This window comes from Poecilia reticulata, linkage group LG7 (assembly GCF_000633615.1).
Source record: "Poecilia reticulata strain Guanapo linkage group LG7, Guppy_female_1.0+MT, whole genome shotgun sequence".
Classification (NCBI taxonomy): Eukaryota; Metazoa; Chordata; class Actinopteri; order Cyprinodontiformes; family Poeciliidae; genus Poecilia; species Poecilia reticulata.
In genome coordinates this window covers 11,269,616-11,287,702 of record NC_024337.1, presented here as the reverse complement: position 1 = coordinate 11,287,702, position 18,087 = coordinate 11,269,616, and the positions used below count along the sequence as shown (strand labels likewise).

At 39.3% G+C, this 18,087-nt stretch overlaps 4 protein-coding genes across 8 annotated transcripts in view; 1 reads left to right on the top strand and 3 right to left on the bottom strand.

Moving 5' to 3' along the window:
* Positions 1-854: 854 nt before the first annotated feature.
* rbp7a (retinol binding protein 7a, cellular) lies at positions 855-6,875 on the bottom strand. The gene is made up of 5 exons (XM_008413359.2): positions 6,806-6,875; positions 2,014-2,132; positions 1,633-1,811; positions 1,406-1,507; positions 855-1,315 (listed from the first exon to the last, which is right to left on the bottom strand). Exons 2-5 carry the CDS (start codon positions 2,084-2,086, stop codon positions 1,256-1,258), a joined length of 414 nt encoding a protein of 137 aa, XP_008411581.1. The 5' UTR covers positions 2,087-2,132; positions 6,806-6,875; the 3' UTR covers positions 855-1,255.
* nmnat1 (nicotinamide nucleotide adenylyltransferase 1) lies at positions 5,489-9,691 on the bottom strand. The gene is made up of 5 exons (XM_008413360.2): positions 9,599-9,691; positions 9,157-9,296; positions 8,187-8,370; positions 6,806-6,930; positions 5,489-6,146 (listed from the first exon to the last, which is right to left on the bottom strand). The coding sequence occupies exons 2-5, from the start codon at positions 9,269-9,271 to the stop codon at positions 5,743-5,745; spliced, it is 828 nt and encodes a 275-aa protein (XP_008411582.1). The 5' UTR covers positions 9,272-9,296; positions 9,599-9,691; the 3' UTR covers positions 5,489-5,742.
* A 9-nt stretch (positions 9,692-9,700) lies between these two features.
* lzic (leucine zipper and CTNNBIP1 domain containing) lies at positions 9,701-15,253 on the top strand. Of its 2 annotated transcripts, none has more exons than XM_008413361.2 (7): positions 9,701-9,789; positions 10,171-10,296; positions 10,372-10,507; positions 11,178-11,276; positions 11,856-11,951; positions 12,125-12,206; positions 12,291-15,253. In XM_008413361.2, exons 2-7 carry the CDS (start codon positions 10,196-10,198, stop codon positions 12,344-12,346), a joined length of 570 nt encoding a protein of 189 aa, XP_008411583.1. In that variant the 5' UTR covers positions 9,701-9,789; positions 10,171-10,195; the 3' UTR covers positions 12,347-15,253. The 2 variants fall into 2 exon arrangements, with proteins under 2 accessions (XP_008411583.1, XP_008411584.1); XM_008413362.2 differs by having other exon boundaries at positions 9,760-9,945.
* Positions 15,011-18,087, bottom strand: part of clstn1 (calsyntenin 1) — a 34,548-nt gene continuing 31,471 nt past the window's right edge. For all 4 annotated transcript variants that reach the window (XM_008413363.2, XM_008413365.2, XM_008413364.2 and 1 more), the window contains one exon: positions 15,011-17,507. In XM_008413363.2, the coding sequence (XP_008411585.1) occupies positions 17,313-17,507 (195 nt within the window). In that variant the 3' untranslated portion in view covers positions 15,011-17,312. The remainder of the gene's footprint in view (positions 17,508-18,087) is intronic.

The window sequence follows — 18,087 nt, the reverse complement described above, 5'->3', positions numbered from 1 at the left end:
CAGAGAGCTCAGGAAGAGTGTTGCGTCACTGCGTCGAAAATATTGTTTGGGCAGAGGCGAACTGAGCACTTATGGAGGATCAATCTAGTACTTTAATGTATTTTAATCTAGAAATCTACTGATAATTTGTGTATTTCGATGTGCATTCTTAGTTATGGCAGAATCGTTCCTCTATAAACATTAAGTTTGCATCGCCGTTTTCTTTTTGTTTTACGTAGATTTCGTCTTGAGTTATGAACAATAGCAAGACACTTAAAGCTTTCGCGCAGATTTTCAAATGAAAACTTTTAACCAAGATTTTTAAACGAGAGAGGATTTGGGCAATAATCCTGGGTAATAAATTAAAAAAAAAGTAATTTTGGTTTAATCTCTAAGATTAAAGTGATCTCTTTTTTACTCCAAAAGTTGCTTTTTTATTTAAATTAAATCAAAAATGCTTTATTAATCCCAAGGGAAAGGTAATTCAATTCAAATTAATTTGAAATCAGAATGATTAAAGTCTGAATTCTGACTTTTTCAGCAGCCCTATAATGTATCTATTGCCATTTTAAGCACAATGGGTTGCGTATCTGTGAATTTGGAGGAAAGTGAGATATCTGGTTTTTAAATCAGATATCTCTGAAAAGTGTGGCATGCATTTGAGGTTATCCCCACTGAATCAATATTTTGGGTCTATTTCAAATCTCAATCCACTAGAGGTCTGAATAATTTTGGTCTTAACCACATAGAAAGTAGATTTACAACTCTTACCTTCACTTTTTTTTGTTGGACAAATATCACAAATTACAGCTTTTATTTAAACAAAATTTATTTAGCAAAATTCAAATCTTACAAAAATGTATCTCAAACATATTTTGGTATATATTACATTTCTTTAACAAAAAATCCACATGAATAAGAGTTTTACAATTAAAACAATAAATGCAAATTGCACAGAACAACTCTCAAGGAAGAATTTCGAACAAGAGAAAAACCAAAAGTACCTTTAATCTGTTTTCAGCCAGCTGAAACAAGTTATGAAACATTCCTGATGCTTCATCTTGAATGTAGCGCCAGTATGCAGTGTAAAAGTGGTGCAGTGGTGCCATCTAGTGGCGCAAGTTTGTATTTTAAAAAAGCTACATTTTTTTCCTGATCTGAGCCCCCCAGTCTTTAGACTGGTGTGGCTTTCTCTTCTTCAGGGTCAGCAGTTGTGGATCGGACGCATGCTGTCCTCCAGCACTGAGCGAATTCTCCTTAAACATCTCCTTCCTCTTTACTCGTTTACATTCTTCTTAAACACCTGCTTGCAGACTTCTCCATCACAGTGCAGTTCCTGAGGTGGACAATGTGACAGAAATGTTTAGTGAATATGAAACATACGAAATTAAGACAAGTCAAAATTTCTTAGTAATTTCATTCCTACCAGATGGAGCTTGTCGCCTTCGACCCAGTGAGCCCAGCCTCGGTTCTTCTTCTCTCCAACCTGCTCACACGTTAGTTTATTCCCCTGCCACGTCACTGTCGACTGCGCAGACGGAAAAAAAATAAGACGAGAAAGCATGATCAGAATGGGAGCAAAAAATCAGGTCAGCACGTTTCATGCTTCATACAAACACCTGGGAGTGCTACGTTTACAACATCCGTCCTCACCTTGATGTGCCTGTTGTCCAGTCCCTTTGTGAACTCCTCAAACTCTTGACCGGTTTTGAAGGAGATGGCATAGTTTCTGAAGGTGCTGAGAGTTTTGATGATATACTGGTCTCCCTGCTGCTCAATCACCTTTCTCAGCTTCAGCCGCAGGGCAATCTTTCTCAAATAAACACCGATACCTGGAAAAATAAAGGAATGTATTAGGAAAGCTTTTGCATACTCTTTGCCACAGTCTCATGAATACAATAATAACCCTGGTGTAAAATCCCAGCTCAATTTTTCTTTGTATATTTGTGTATTCACACCACAAACAGATTTTCTAGTTTTTTGTTTTTTTTTCCAAGTTCTCGTCCTATGGAGTATTTTTGAATTCAAACTCACCAAGTGCATTCATGTAGGCATCGAAGTTGACATTGCTGATCATGTCCCATGTTCCACACAGACTGGTAGGCATGCTGATTTCTCTTAGCTTCCTTTTTCAGGGGTTTACTAGGAGCAAACTGGCAATCCGATGCAGATGAGCATTAATAAGTGCAGCTTTCAGAAAGTCCCCGTGACACACAGATGGGTGTGTCAAACCCTCCTGTTTCTGTTGAAGTTAAGATCATGTGAGGATGCAGGAGGCACTCTCGTCACTACCAGGACAGTAATGGAAAGCAAAGACTTGTCAGACAGGTTCACTGTCAGACAACCTTTTAAGCTGGGCCTCAAGAATTAAAACACAAATGAATGAGAAAAAGAAATACAGACGTCATTGTTTGCTGTCAGAAAATTACACCGATATTTAGCTAAAAAAAATACGAGAATTTTGTAAATTAATTTGAGTACAACTGAAAATAATGTAAAATACCCTATTCTATTATTATGCAACAACTAATTTAATATTTTAATTTTTATTAACGATTAAATTTAAACTGCAGCAAAACTCTCCCGACCTCAAACCATATTAGGTTTCATTGTTATCAATGTCATAATCACAGCGGCCTACAGCAAAATGTCAAACTTCTCTGTGCAGCAGCAAATTGAAATTAATTGACAAATAGACACACTGTAGCACAAAGTGTGGAAGAAATTCAGTTTTCAAAAAACCAAGCATCACCTCGTTGTCGGTTAAAAAAAACCCAGCCACAAGCGTTTTCCTGGAGCGTTTTGCTAAGATGTGTTGATCTATGTAAAATACACAAGTTTGGGATGATTCCACAGTTTTACTGCTCACAGCAATTTTCAAGAGAGTGGAGGCTATGATGCAATCTTGGATTTCACACATTAATGCAAAGTTAATAATTTTCCTCTGTGACGAAGTTAATCCTCTATTCTAATGAAATGCTTTCAAAAATAATTATCCGTTTGTGTGATCGCATAATAACTCAACTTCCTCTATTCAAACATTTTCTGAGGTCTGAGTGGAAATGAGCCTTGAAATATGAACCGCCGTACCTTTAACATGTTCTACAACCAATTAAATCAAAACTCAAGTGTACCAGAACATAAATTATTCCGTGTTGTTGTATATAACAACACACATCAAAGCTGTCACTCTGACAGTTGTTGACATGCATTGAAAGAAGTGTAACCTTTTTATCTTGCTTTATGACATTAAATCAGACTACTCTACTACTCCTGCTTTAGCTAAGTTAGACCTACCAACGTTATTTCTGTTAGCTGAATGCCAGAAAATGAGAGAATCCTTTCATTACTCTCAACGTTTTACACAGAGTTTACAGTGTCTTTGAACATTTGGGAAAGCCCTGACGATGGTGACATGTCTTTGTAAGCTAAAAGGAGGCACACCTATCGATGTTATTACAAGGCAACACCTCCAAAGCCCTGCTTTAAGAATTGGCATACATAAACAAAATCCAGTAGAGAATTGTGAACCTCGACCAGTCTGGTTCAACACTGGGTGCCATTTCCAGAACCAAGAAGCAGCTAATAAGCATTAACGCCATAGAATGGGACAAAATCCCCATTAACAATTGTAAGGATATCCAAACTGTTTGATTCAAGTCATAAAATTTGACAAATTTAACTAAACCAACTAAATGCATTTAAAATTCAGAATTTTCAATAAAATAAAATCCCTTAGGTAAATATAACTCATGGGGGAAAAAAAGGAAGTCTGTTTTAATTTCCGTGGGAGAAAAAAAGTTGTGTATTCATCCCAGATATTAGATGTGTTGTATCTGTTTACATTTGTATTTATTTTGCAGAAAAAACAGGTGTCATTGTTTGTGGTCCCAAAAATGTAATGTTACATATCAGCGGTCAACTAAACTGAAATGGTTTGCGCTTTTTGAGTGACTGAATCATGTGGACTCTTTGTGTGGTTGGGTTGGAGGCCTGTTGACTCAGTCCTCCCAAAACTAAACAATTAGCCTTTAGTTCTGATCCTCTTCTGCAACAAACCTCCTGAAAATTGAGGCCCCCCTTTAAAATTAAAAATATAGTTTATTGAATTTAAAATGTACATTTTCAGGTTCCATTATTGTTTAACTGAGATTTTTTTTCCCCACCTTTCTTCATTTATGTAATTTTCCTGCAAAAGGCTTTTAATGAGTGCATGAATGAAGTTTCTTTGCCTTATGAAAAAGTAGAGGTGAAAAAATAGGGAGTACATGAAAACTAGGGATTAGGGATTATCAGTTTTCAATCTCTGCCGCATTAGAATAACAAGAATAAAAAGGGAACTCCCAAGGTGAAAATCAAAGACACCTCCATCCATCCATCCATCCATCCATTTTCTTCCGCTTATCCAGTGTCGGGTCGCGGGGGCAGCAGTTTCAGAAAGGAGGCCCAGACTTTCCTCTATCCAGCCACTTCTTCCAGCTCCTCCGGGGGAATCCCAAGGCGCTTCCAGGCCAGCCGAGAGACATTGTCCCTCCAGCGTGTCCTGGGTCTTCCCCGAGGCCTCCTCCCGGTGGGACGTGCCCGGAACACCTCACCAGGGAGGCGTCCAGGARGCATCCTGACCAGATGCCCGAGCCACCTCAACTGGCTCCTCTYGAYKTGGAGRAGCAGCGGCTCTACTCTGAGTCCCTCCCGGATGACCAAGCTTCTCTAAGGGAGAGCCCAGCCACCCTGCGGAGAAAAACCATTTCGGCCGCTTGTATCCGTGATCTCGTTCTTTTGGTCATGACCCAAAGCTCATGACCATAGATGAGGGTGGGAACGTAGATCGACCGGAAAATCGAGAGCTTCGCTTTTTGACTCAGCTCTCTTTTCACCACGACGGACCGGTACAGCGCCAGCTTCACGGCAGATGCTGCCCCAATCCGCCTGTTGATCTCCCGCTCCCTCCCTCATTCGTGAACAAGAACCCCAGATACTTAAACTCCTCCACTTGAGGCAGGACGACCCCCCTGACCCGGAGAAGGCACTCTACCCTTTTCCGGCTCAAGACCATGGCCTCGAATTTGGAGGCACTGAGCCTCATCCCGGCCGCTTCACACTCGGCCGCGAACCGTTCCAGCGAGAGCTGCAGATTACAATCTGATGAAGCCAACAGGACCACATCATCCGCAAAAAGCAGAGATGCGATCCTAAGGTCACCAAAACGGATCCCATCAACACCTCGGCTGCGCCTAGAAATTCTGTCCATGAAGGTAATGAACAGAATTGGTGACAAAGAGCAGCCTTGGCGGAGTCCAACTCTCACTGGAAACGAGCCCGACTTACTGCCGGCAGTCCGCATCAAAGAAACCTGTTTATTATTAATGTGGCACAAATCACTCAGTCCAACAAAAAGTGTTTCCAGAGAGACTTTGGCTTGTTAAAAGGGGAAGAGGGAGTGCGGAGTGCATGGAAAATTCCACTTCTGAGTGAAAATATATGATGAGATGACAGAGTTAAAGCAGCGTCAGAATCATTCAAGTATATTTTTATTCAATAAAAATTATTTGATCACTTTTTGTACAAAATATCAAATGTATAAAACTATTTGTAGTTGAACTTTAGCTCAGATGCTTTATTTGACAGGCGCAAAATGAAACTATAATTATTTAATTGCTACAATCTGTGGAGCAGGCACTGTTAAGAGCGTCAATTAAATATACAACTCGTTTTAAATTCACAGCAAAATCGGTTTCTGTCTTTTGTAAACATGTCAATAAATTATCCGCTTGTAGAGGCATCAGAGTATTTCTGAAAAGGTGCCAGAACCACGTCAGCGTTTTTCTGCTCGCTGTCGGCGCTGTAGAGGCCGTGTTCCTGTACGTAGCGGACGACGCTCTCGGGCAGCAGGTATCGGACGCTTCGGCCTCGACGAAGCGCCCGGCGCACGTGAGTCGCCGAGATGTCGTTGGTCACCCATTCGTGGACGACGTGGATGTTCTTGCGATACTTCCACAAATCGTCCGACTGGTTGATGAACTTGTATGGGTCGCCGCCGCAGCGGGTGATGCAAACCAGCCCGTACTGTCCCACGATCTCGGTGATGTCCTCCTGCTTCCACAGATTGGGGATTCCGAAGGATTCGAGGACGTCTGCCCCACACAGCAGCATCAGCTGAGGGCCGTCTGAGCACAGGGACAAGGAGCTCAGCTCTGAAGGAGCTCAGATGGGGTGTAACAACACTTGTTCAAAGATCTATGAGAAGACAACTTCGAAATAAAAATAAGATTCTGTAGAATCAAAGACTGAATTTTCCACAGTTCCCAGTCCGTTTCTGGACTATTTTTAAAATAGTTCAGTAAGAATGAATGGCAGATCCATCATTAGATAGACGGATAATTGTTAAACAAATAAATGGATGGATAAATGGATAGAAAATAAAGATGGAAAAACAAAAATTTTTGTATACGTTTTGGTTTGGGGAAGGTATAAAAAGTCCTGTAATGCCTAAATTTAGGTCAAGTTTAACTAATAATGATAAGCTCATGACACCATTTTTCACATGACCAGTTATTGTTTTTCTCATGTGACGCAGTTTTGCTTTAATCTCAAGTGCATCTGTAATTACCACCTCTTTGCCCAGAGGCAATTTTCACGCTGCTTCACTCTGACAACTAACTTTGTTGGTTGTGACTGGCTGTCGTCCAGACCATGAGACAGAGCGCCCACACCCTACAAGAACTGCATTCCTTCACAATGGAAGAACGCAGCAAACTGTAAATAAGCAAGAACGCCAAAAACACGTCTATTTACGCACACAACCTTACAAATATTCACAGCTCACCTCTTTTCCTGTGATGAACTGAACTCGCTATATAATTCTCCTCTATACGTCTCTTCTTTGTATACTTGACGGTGTCCACGTTGTCCCTGTTATGTTCTCTAGCGAGCAGCTCTTCATAGTGATGCCTGTACGAATAAAGATAAAATGGCTATATAGTCAAAAGCAGCTGTTCAAATCCCTCAATCCATATGTGTTTTAAGACAAAAAGCTACATCTGTTATTATTCTATGAAAACATCTTGCAGGTTACATGCTGGTCTTTTTGATCTATGAGCCAAAAAATACTCAATGAGCAAAAATAGTCCCCAGTCGCAATTTCATGAATCCTAAATATTTTGTTCAGCTAAAATTGAACAAAGCTAAAATTGAAGGAAATGTTTAATGATTGAATGAAAGAAGCCAATAGGCCCGGCATTTAGCTTCTAACCTATTTTATATTTACCACAGGAGAGAGTCAGAATCTGTCAGAACTAAAAAAGACAAAAGGATCAGTTAATGTTTAGAGTGTGCTGCAGCTGCTGTCAAACTCTGCAAACCCAATAAAGTACTGTAAATGTGATACCCGGGTGATCGAGTCTCACTGCTCCAAATGGTAAAGAGAATTACCATTTCAGTTTCAAAATGTGTTAATAAAAATATCCAAAAATACAGGAAATTAATTAGGGGAGAGTATTGTACAAATCTAGAAAATAATATATTAAAATCTTCTGTCCCATCTGCTTTGTTCATGTTGGAAAATAATGAACAAGACGTTTTACTGTAGCAGCTCTGCTCACATACAGGTTCCCGCCCTGGATGTCTCCATATCACACTAATATTGCCATCTAGTGGACGAAGTACGTAATAATCACATCACCCTCTCTTTTAATGTACAAATGAAATTAATTAAAGTAACATGTGACGCTGTTTACATGCAACATAACTTCCAACTAATTCTGAGCCTACTTAGAGGTATTAATACATTTTGTTACATTTCTTTTATTTTTGCACTTATAAATTCAATCTATCACATTTTCCACTTCCTCATAACCTTTACTTTTAAATTATCTTTTTTTTTTTCGAGCAACAAAGCTGACTTTAGAAACTGTGTGATAAATCCCATTTCATAGAGTCAGAAACAGGAAGTGCTCAACTGTTGCGTAAAGAAATAATAAAAAGGTCTAAAGTCTGAATAACTCAGATACAATAAAAAGGACATTAAAACTTTGGAAAACTTTACCAAGGTTTCAAAGCAAGCCATAGTCACCTACATCACGCCATGTAATGTGAATATGCTTGAAGACTAGCTGTCATCACAGATCGATGGCAAATAGCTAAAACAGAGTCAAAGGAATAAAAAAAAAAAATCCAAGAGAAAAATGTTTTGTGAACTTTAAACTTACCGGATAACTTTAGCCGTCTCCACCCAGTCTGACTGCTGGCTCTCCCAGGAGTCCACTGTGATCCACTCTGAGCTTTCTGTGGCCAGCCTGGCCATCTCCACCCGGTGGCTGGCCTCAATCAAACCCTTCTTCTTATAGGCATCGCCCACCGGGGAGATTATTCCTTTTATCACACTGTACTGACCTTAAAAACACAAAGGAGATACGGTTTTGGTTTTTAAATCACAGTAGGAGTGTGCTTTGAGATGATTAAAAAAATCATCTCAAAGCACACTTTGAGATAATTTTCATTATGAGTATTCATTATGAATACTCATTCATAAAGAAATACTCATTATGAATATTTCTGGATAATGAGTTATGAAGAAATATTCCAAAATTGCAGGTTAGCGTCAAATAGATCAGGTGTCTTTTCCTCCACTTTGCACCAAGTTTAAAAGTGCATTATTTATTACTGTGCAAACTGAAGTAACACAAATGATAATTTATGCAGTTTCCAACTCTTCAAAAACCCATTTAATTTTTAAAGTTTAAAATTAAATTAAATGCATTTTTAGGCTACTTTAACCACAACCTTTCTGTAAGACATGTTAAAAGAAAGTAGCTCTCACTTTAAATTCTACAACTGTTTGCATTTTGTACATATTTAACATTACTAGGGTGCACTTCTTTTTCAAATATGCCCGACCAAGGACCTCTAAAGAAATAAGGAAAATCATAATGTTGTTGTCCAGAGTTGTTGTTTTGTATTATTTGTTGATCTTAGCTACAGCGTTCTACTTCCCACTTAGTTAAAGATGATGCTGCAGATGCTTATCAGGCAGAAGCACATCACAAAGCTCTCCCTTTCTTCACGGGCTCCAAGTTCATTTTAAGATTCATTTTTGATTAGGCTCACAAAGTTTCACAGGGAAGTTGACAGAAAACGCTTAACACTAAAACAAAGGATGTAATCTTAAATGGCTTCAACCTGTGTCTTCCAGGTGATCTCTGGCCAGCTCAAACATCCTCAGGTGCACGTTAGTGATGGGGTTGAAGGAGCCACAGGCCAGCAGAACCACTTTGGATGTAGTGGGATTCTCCATTTCTCATACTGGTGCAGGATTTGCCCTGCAACAAACACAACAGCTGACATTACTAAAACGCGATTTAACGTAGTTCCTTTAAACCCAGGCACAAACAAAAAAATTAGCAAACCGAGAGAAAATACTGAAGGTTTATTATGCTGAGAGCATAAATAGCAGAGCTATAACTTGAGCTAACATGTGTTAGTCTCGTTAAAGTTGAATTTCCCATTGTCATCTAGATTGTTAGCTCTATAAATTAGCAACATGGAGGTAACCCAAATTATCTTTAAGAAGACAAACAAAAAATAACAGTCGGTGTTCAAAAGAAATAGTACGTTTTCGTACCTATAATAAAATAATGCAGTTTCTGTTTCGCTCTTCTATGGATGTCAGCTGTTTCCTGTGCGTAGCTGACGTCGAGGGCTACGTAAAGATAGACAAATCTGATTGGACAGAATTTACGAGAGCCGCACCCACGTTCTGAAGTTACGTTCATGGTCACAAATCCTCAAGACTTATGCGACTGGAGACAAACAGTAAACACTTTTTTTTACTAAAATAGTAATTTTTTTAATCTGGGTTTTTATGCGGTGGTTCTGTTCGCTATTCTATTATTTTTCCCATTAGCCTGAAGCAAACGTCCGTTGTTCCTACGGCGTGTTTATAACTGGTTATTACAAAGACAATTCACGGTGAGATGCTGTGCTTTAGCATGCTAGCTTGCTGTTAGTATCAATGTTTATCTGAGCCTTCGGGTTTATTGTGAAAAATAATCAGTAATAGTGACCAAATACAGTAAATACGGTGAATACAACCGTCACCTGGCATTCAGTTTAGTCTGTTTGGGACTTACTGATTAATGTCAGCCATTCTGATCTGTTGCTTGTCAATTTGCTTCCTTAAATCTGACACTCCAGAGTTTGGAAACAGAATTTTAACATAATGGCATCACGGGGTAAGTCCGAAACCAGCAAACTGAAGCAGAACATGGAGGAACAACTTGACAGATTGATGCAGCAGCTTCAGGACCTGGAGGAATGCAGGTGGACTATAAGCCAATCAATACACTCATTTACTTTTCTCTCCTTTAAGGTCCTTATCATTTCTTTTTTTTCTAGAGAGGACCTGGATGAGGAGGAATATGAGGAGACAAAAAAAGAGACACTGGAACAGCTGGAGGAATTCAATGAGTCCCTGAAGAAGATAATGACAGGAGACATGACACTGGTGGATGAACTTGGTGGAATGCAGCTGGTAGGGACATTTATTAATAAGCACTCATTACTTTGTGGTAGTAATACTCCCACTCTGTGACGAAAATAATTTCATGGGCATTTATGCAACATTTAAACCAGCTCAAAGTAGAATCTGTCTGAGAAGTCCTTACTGTCGTTTAATTCATATCTTAAGAACGCACACATTGTGTTGTAAAGGTTAACATGAAGGCTTTTCTCCTAAAGTTTCAAACAAGAAATACGCAGGGAATTATTTTTTTTACTGTCATTAAAGATCTTCTATATATTTGTCTAGAATTTGGCCTTCACATGTATGCTGTAAAATCTGTGACGCTGTTGCATAAAAGCTCAATTTATCCTTGAAAAAAGTTTAAACTTGGCGGTATGACAGTGCTTTCTAAAGCGCTAAAAATAAATGTTAATTGTAATCTGATGAAAACAATAACCTAAACCGTGCAGTTCTGAACTGAAGAAATCAATATTTCGACTTGGCTGTTCCCTAATTACGAGACGCTGCAGTATCTGACAATAGTGACTCAGATGTTGCATAATTCGCTTTTAGCTGCCTAGTTGTTAGCACATAAAATTATAAGACCCTGTGGTTAAATTCTGAGATTGTCTCATAAAAATGAAAATGTACATCTAAATCTGTCCCACTATCTCATTGTTATAGTCTTTATCTCCATCAGGCAATCCAAGCTGCCATCAGCCAAGCATTCAAAACCCCCGAGGTGATCCGACTTTTTGCAAAGAAGCAGCCAGGACAGCTGAGGACCCGACTCGCTGAGGTTTGAGTTGCGCTTCCAAACATTGCACCGATCAGTCACAGTCTGAGAAATGGTTAGAATGTTTTGTCAGTCACATTTAGCATATTCAAGGGTTGACTGCAGCATTTTCAGAATTTGGTCTTGTTCCGTTTTGTCAAATTGTTTAAACCTCCTAAACATTTTTTTTTGCTGCTCAGTTCTCTCCTGGTTTTACCAATGAATGCACCTCTCACCGCTTTGTGTCCTCCAGTGCTGAAGAGCTGATAGACTCCATTGCTCCACCGAACATCAGAAAACCAAAGCTCAGATCAGATCCCTGATTGGACGGCCACGCATGTGTCGTTATATTGACGTTGGTGTCAAAAAGGCTGTAAAAGACCTAAATTCGGTCTTGAACGTATTCTCTCAAAACCTGCTTGCTCTTTCTTATCGGTGTGAACCCATTCCTCTGTCAGTCTCCACTGAGCTTTGTTAGAATCATTTGTGCCATTAAATCTTTTGACCGATTAGCGTTTGGCTCACGTCGCTCACTGCATTGTGTTTTTCTTTTCCATGGCTCTGCCTGAAAATTGTGCGGCCTGTGTTTGACATTCCGGGCAGATGGACCGAGACGTGATGGTGGGGAAAATGTCTCGGGACGTGCACACGCAGCAGAAAATGGAAATCCTCACAGCCCTGAGGAAGCTGGGAGAGAAGGTGACCAACACCGCACTGCGCAGTGTGATTCGGTGGCTTCTGCTAATGTTTCCATGCAAAATTCCCACTGCAGTTTTAGTCATGAGGCAGCCATGATGTTGACAGACTGATCTTTTTTTTTTTTTTTTAAAGAGTTGTCACATAGTAGATGTATGTTTTTTCCTCCCCAACAGCTCACTCCAGAGGATGACACATTCCTGGCTGAAAACGCGACGGCGACTCTGAGTCAGTTTGAAAAAGTCACTGCAAACCTGGGTGAGCAGAAACACTTTATCAACTCACTGTTCGGTTTGTCCGATTACCAACACTCATCTTGTATTTCTTTCCTTTTTTTTTCAGGGTCGGAAGACAAAATTATGGCCTTAGCCAGTTCTGGGGTGAAAACCCAAGCATAGACAGTTTTCAAAATTATAGTTATAAGTCATTGTTATTAAAAAAAAAAAGAAAAAAAGAAGTGTGCCAATTAATCAAGTTTTGCATAAAAATCTGTGCAGTTTTTAGTGTTTCTAGAGATGCAAACATTTTTAATAGTATTGTTTTATACTTCTTAACTTTTGTAAATTTCAGTTATTTGTCCAAGTCTGTAAAATTGTAATATAGTCGATACGAGTACATGCAAATGAATGTAGAGGACGACGGTGCTGTGATTTGTAGTGTTGGTTTTACTGTGTGCTGTTTTACAACCTGAGAGTTCAGAGACTCTTAAAGTTTTAATTAAACTGAAGTTGTTTGGATAAAGCAGAAACACCAGATGATCCTGAGCCTTTGTGAAGCCACCTCAAGGCTTGAACATCATCATTCAAGCTAGAATGAAAATCATTACTTGTGGTCTGTTAATGATTTTTTTTTTTTATTATTATTATTTTTAACCGTGGTTAAACACAAGAATTGGGATCATCAGTTTAACTTTGTTGTGACAAGAAGAACGTTTAGAGGAATCAAGGTGAGGCAAGTGCTAAGCACGGTGTTGGTAGTATCATGCTGGGGTCTAGATATTTGCCCAAAGTGGAAAAGTGGATGGAACAGTGAATAAGGAGGACGACTACTATTAAATTTACTTGAAATCAACAGGGGGATGGTTGAAACTTGGAAACGGCTTGTTCAAACAAGAGAATGTTCCTAAAAACAAATCCAAACTGGATGTGTTTGGATCGCTTTTCAAAGCTTTCTGAAATGTGATGCCAGGAAACCAGGCAAGTTAAATAAACTACCAATTCTACCAAGAAGATGAATGAAATATAGAGTTCCGCCAAAAGTCTTTTAACAGATGCAAAAAGCACTGTGGATGAGATATTAGTTGCTAATGGGCGTTTATTTAAAAACGGTTGGGGTTGTATACATATAGTTCAGTCATTACCAGTATGCACAGATTTGACTCTGCTTGTATTACTGAAAAGCAACAATAAAATTACACACCTAATTCTTGTTTAAAAAAAAAAAAAAAATCAATCATGGAGCTTGTGTTGTACGATCACCCCATGCTGGACAGATTGGCGTAAATTAATCTCCAAAAGGCCCAAGCTAAAAGATTGGTATGTAAACTTCTGACCTGGACTGCACATAATGTCTATTGTTTGCTATAAGAAGCATAAAGTGACGTCTGACTGTACAGAGCCGCTCCTCAACAGGTCCACTAAAACTGGTTTTTTTATCCATCGTGTGTGAATTATTGTGCATTTCAGATTTAAAATTACAAGTATTATAATTTACTTGTAGAAAGTACATCCGGTACATCCTTGATGAATATTGATTGTATTTAGAATAACTTTTCTTTTTTTAAACCATATATTAAAATACATTTTAGAAAAAGCTGTTGATCACCTTAATAATAACCAATCTTGTGTTTTTCTGTGGACATTTTAGTGACTAAACTGAGCAAAAGTCACATTTCAGTGCTGGTAGAACAGAATCAGTAGGTTACAGGAGGGCAAAAGAAAAATGTTGAAAAGATGTTTGAAAAATAGTTTCACACACAAGCATTATGATGGAATCAATACATTAAACATCAGTTTTTAAATGTTAGCTGTAGTTACTTCTTGTGTCCAGCGGCTGTGGGAAGATGAGCATCATACGGTAAAACAGGTTCAATCGGTTTATTTTATTTCTCCTCCCACTGTCTAGAACTATGACTGTTAGGTTAATTATCTCTAAATTGACCTTATTTATTAGAGTGTGTGTGTGTGTGTGTGTGTGTCCTGTGATGATTTGGCTTCTTGGCTTTTAGGCATGCTCCATAAATCTTCAGTAATGTTCATGTTGGCAGTGTTTAAATTTTATTAACCTGTGATCTTAAAAAAATTGTTGCACAATTTTTACTCAACACCAGGGGGCACTATTGCTTCAGACGTTTTGCATGCAGGGTGTGTTATTCCACCCCAGAAATGCATTTTAAACAGTGGCACAGTTACTGTAAAAAAAAAAAAAATAACAAAAAACAAAACAAGAACAGGAAGTGTTTACATCCCATCAGTTCATCCTTTATTTTGTTTAAGAGCGAGCGTCGACTTGGCTACAACCCGCCTTCTGGCTGCTAGGAAAGTGAGAGCGCCTCCAACAAGCAACAAAGGAAGCACCCAACATTTTTATGCAGACATCACAACCGTTTGTCCATTTGAGCAACATTTTAAAGGAAACGGCAAATAAAATCAAAATAAAAAACAAAAATCTGGTCTGGAGGGTGACGGATGTGGGAAACCAGACAATCTCGAGAATCAGTAGTGCGTCACAGACTCCTTTGTCCGTCTCAACCCCACACGGGACATTCACAAACGTGTGGCTCATGCAAAGTTGATTCCTAGTAGCGGCGCTATGGTCTGGCTGCCGTTTTATGGCGAGAGGTGACTCAGATTAAGGGGGTTGGAGTCATGGTGGAGGCTTGTGTTAGAAGCGTTACTGACTTTTTGAACTGGACTTTGAACTGTCTGAACGACGAAGATGCGAGTTTTGGAGATGGCAGGCCTTACTGCGATTGCGTAAAATTCATGCTGCCCTCAGAATCACTTCTCAACAACTCTGGCGATGGGACGCGGTTCAAAAAAAGAAAAGGAAAAAAAAAAAAATCACCTTCCACTGTACACAGACAGCAAAATTTATTAGTACGCCCACATTATGCTGCCAAAGCGATTTCTTCATGTACTGTACATCATTTAAAGGTGGATTCAGTACAATATCTATAGAAGATACAATATGGATCTACTTTCTCTACACATCAACAAGGACACATGACATCTAATGTAGAATGTTTGTAGTTTCAATAAATCTAGCGGTGAACTACAATCACTACAAGCTGGAAACAAAAAAAACAAAACATCTCAGCTTTGTAAGAAATCTAGCATCAAACAATAATAATAATAATTAAAAAAATGCCACAAATAAAAGAGCGTGGATAAATGTTTGTTTTTTTTTTTCTGTTAGACCTGCTAATTTTGCAACGATTGGCGAAAAGGCACTCCCCACCTCAGCTGGCTCAGACCTGGCCCATGCTTTACGTGTCGTCGCGGAAGGGAGACTGGTCGTTAAGCAATTAACTGGAGATTAGAAAAAAATAAAAATCAACTCTTTAAAAGAAAGTCCCCATAAAGAAAATCAGATTTGGCCTCTGAAAACACTCATGCAAAAAAAAAAAAAAAAAGAACAAAAAGAAAAATAACCAAAATCCAGCCACTAATGCTTTTTGTAAACGCCGCTTCTGCGCCATGCAATGCCCCAAATCTGGTAGTAATTAATGCAGCTTTTAGGACCCTCACAACTAGAGTAAAGCGCAAAGGATCGTCATCTTCTGGTTTTGTAAGACAAATATATTTATATATATATGTATGTACACAACAGTGACGGACAACAGTGTCTGAGAGGAGACAGGCTGGTCACATTTTCCCAATTGATCGTACGAGCTTCTACACTAAACTCCAGCAGGAAAATTAAGTTTACCAAATGTAAACAAATGTGTAGGAACAACTCTACCAGCGTGGTTCCATGAACGATAAAGTCTAGTGGTCTGCTGTGAGAAAAAAACGAAGTTATTTATAAAGTGTTTTCCTGCTGAAATAGAGCAAAATCCGTGACACGTGTCGGAGCAGGAGAACAGGTTGAAAACGTCTTTTACAACACTAAGTTAATTCATGATGGCAGAAAATCTGAAACAATTGAATGAAATTATAAAATTCTTGTCTGATTTTAATATGTAATGAATTTTAAATCAATAATTTACACATTTAATTCTGTTATCAGTAATTTATTGATATTTCTCTTTGTATATCAATCCAAATTTTTGCTTATCAAGTCAGTACTGCGTAAAAAGATTTGAGAAATGACTTATTTTTCAGATTGCGGCGCTTTTGGTCCTCGACAGTAAACGGAGCGAAAACCTGTCGAATCATCCTTGCTCACAAGAAAAGCACTGGGACCGATTTCACTTGTTGCGGAAAACGATCGAGAGAAAATGTCAAAAAAGGAAGGAAAAAAAAAACGGACACCACTTTGTCATGGAAACCTCCGCGTAACAGTCCTGGGTTTCTCATCACGAGGCAGACGTTTGGGGAAAGCGCGATGGAACAGCTTCAGCGGAAATTCAGCGACATGCTACGGCCTGCGGTGACACAAATATTCTACGTTACGTATGGCGTGGTTTTTTTTTTTGTTTGTTTGTTTTTTAAAGATATCGAGCCCTGCTGAGCGGGCTGTCACTAAACACATTGACTAATTACATTGTTGTTTTCATATTTACAAAAAAAATCTTTAAAAAGCAATTCATTTCTCTACACATAAGACTTCCCAAGTTTTCCTCATGCACTAAAACAAGAAAACTAAAATAAAAAAAGAGAGAGAGAAGGAGAGAGAGAGATTGCAGGCTACTTCGATAAAACTGCTTCACTGTGGACTACAATCAAGAAAACCGAAGTCATGGCAAGCGACCCTAAAAGCATTAAGCCAAAGGATATACATCGGGAAATCTAAACGAATCTCTGCGCAAAAGCCTGACTGAGAACAGAAAGTGCAGGGCTGGCTTCCTCGCACACTCCAGAAGAAATGTAGGCCAAGTTTTCCAGGGAATTAAAAAGTATAATAAATAAAAAACAAAGTAAAAATCAGCAATCCGGTGATGACTACACTACACTGAGTACCACCACGAAGATAACAACAGGAAAGCCTTGACCGTATACGCTGAAGGACTCTTCTATACTTTATTTATTCTTCGTTTTTTTTTTGTTTTTGTTTTTATATATATATATATATATATGTATATATATATATCATGGCTCCTAGACATGAAACTGCATGGAGGGGTGCGTAAAGCGGTGACTGTGGCTTGGTTGCGTGTGTGTGTGTGTGTGTCAGAGCATGTGTGGGGGGGCTCGGTGTGTCTCAGTAGGTGAGGGTGGAGTCGTCCCACTCCAGCTGCTGCTGTCTGCTGGTCCCCTGCTGGTCTTCTGGCTCGCCGCCCTCCTCGTCCTCGCTGCTCTCTGACTCAGCGCTCGTGATGTCGTCTTCCTCCTCCCCGTCCTCGCTCTCCTCCTCCTCTTCCTCCTCCTCCTCGCTGCTGTGCTGGTCCTCGTACGTCTGCATCACAGGGTGCAGGAAAAAGGGGAGGGGGGGATTTTGGTCACTAATGCAACAACAAAAAAAACAAAAAACAGGCAAGATACGTCCCAAACGTGTTTGTTTGCACGTAAAGGTGCTTCGTCTGTGGTCTACATAGCTCTGGTAGTAATTTTCCCTCCTTTCTACTTAATGATCTCCTCTCATCCCTCGGCTGCCATCATCATAAAATGCAGGGTTGGCCTGAAAGCTAATTCGAGAGCTTAGAGGAGGAGAGATGGCAAATGAGTGCAAAAACAGCAAGACAGCGAATGGATTGCAGCTTTAATAGCAGTTTTCAAGCAACTTTCCCCTCCCTGACTATTAACAGTAAGGGTGCACCGATTGATGTTTTCTCGCCGATCACAGATTAAAAATCTTTAAAAAGCTGATTCCAATTTTGGCCAATAACATTTTTTTTTTTGTCTGAATTGTTGCTAGACAAAGCAAGAGTTGGCAACAGTGGGGTGACTGTCGATAACTGCAGACGTAAATAACCTGGTGGGTCTGTCAGTCAAACCTCTCTCACAGCGGAGCAACAGAGGACAGTAGATTATTTTTA

What these genes read in the sequence shown, in the direction of transcription:
- rbp7a (XM_008413359.2), bottom strand. Translation starts at nt 2,086, where the DNA reads ATGCCTACCAGTCTGTGTGGAACATGGGACATGATCAGCAATGTCAAC. An exon ending in TGCCTACATGAATGCACTTG is followed by an intron (nt 1,812 to 2,013) that starts GTGAGTTTGAAT and finishes TTATTTTTCCAG; the next exon opens with GTATCGGTGTTTATTTGAGA. An exon ending in AAGGCGACAAGCTCCATCTG is followed by an intron (nt 1,316 to 1,405) that starts GTAGGAATGAAA and finishes TGTCCACCTCAG; the next exon opens with GAACTGCACTGTGATGGAGA.
- nmnat1 (XM_008413360.2), bottom strand. Translation starts at nt 9,271, where the DNA reads ATGGAGAATCCCACTACATCCAAAGTGGTTCTGCTGGCCTGTGGCTCC. An exon ending in GAGACGGCTAAAGTTATCCG is followed by an intron (nt 6,931 to 8,186) that starts GTAAGTTTAAAG and finishes TTATTCGTACAG; the next exon opens with GCATCACTATGAAGAGCTGC. An exon ending in AGTTCATCACAGGAAAAGAG is followed by an intron (nt 6,147 to 6,805) that starts GTGAGCTGTGAA and finishes CCCTGTGCTCAG; the next exon opens with ACGGCCCTCAGCTGATGCTG.
- lzic (XM_008413361.2), top strand. Translation starts at nt 10,196, where the DNA reads ATGGCATCACGGGGTAAGTCCGAAACCAGCAAACTGAAGCAGAACATG. An exon ending in TGAGGAAGCTGGGAGAGAAG is followed by an intron (nt 11,952 to 12,124) that starts GTGACCAACACC and finishes CCTCCCCAACAG; the next exon opens with CTCACTCCAGAGGATGACAC. An exon ending in AAAAGTCACTGCAAACCTGG is followed by an intron (nt 12,207 to 12,290) that starts GTGAGCAGAAAC and finishes TTTTTTTTTCAG; the next exon opens with GGTCGGAAGACAAAATTATG.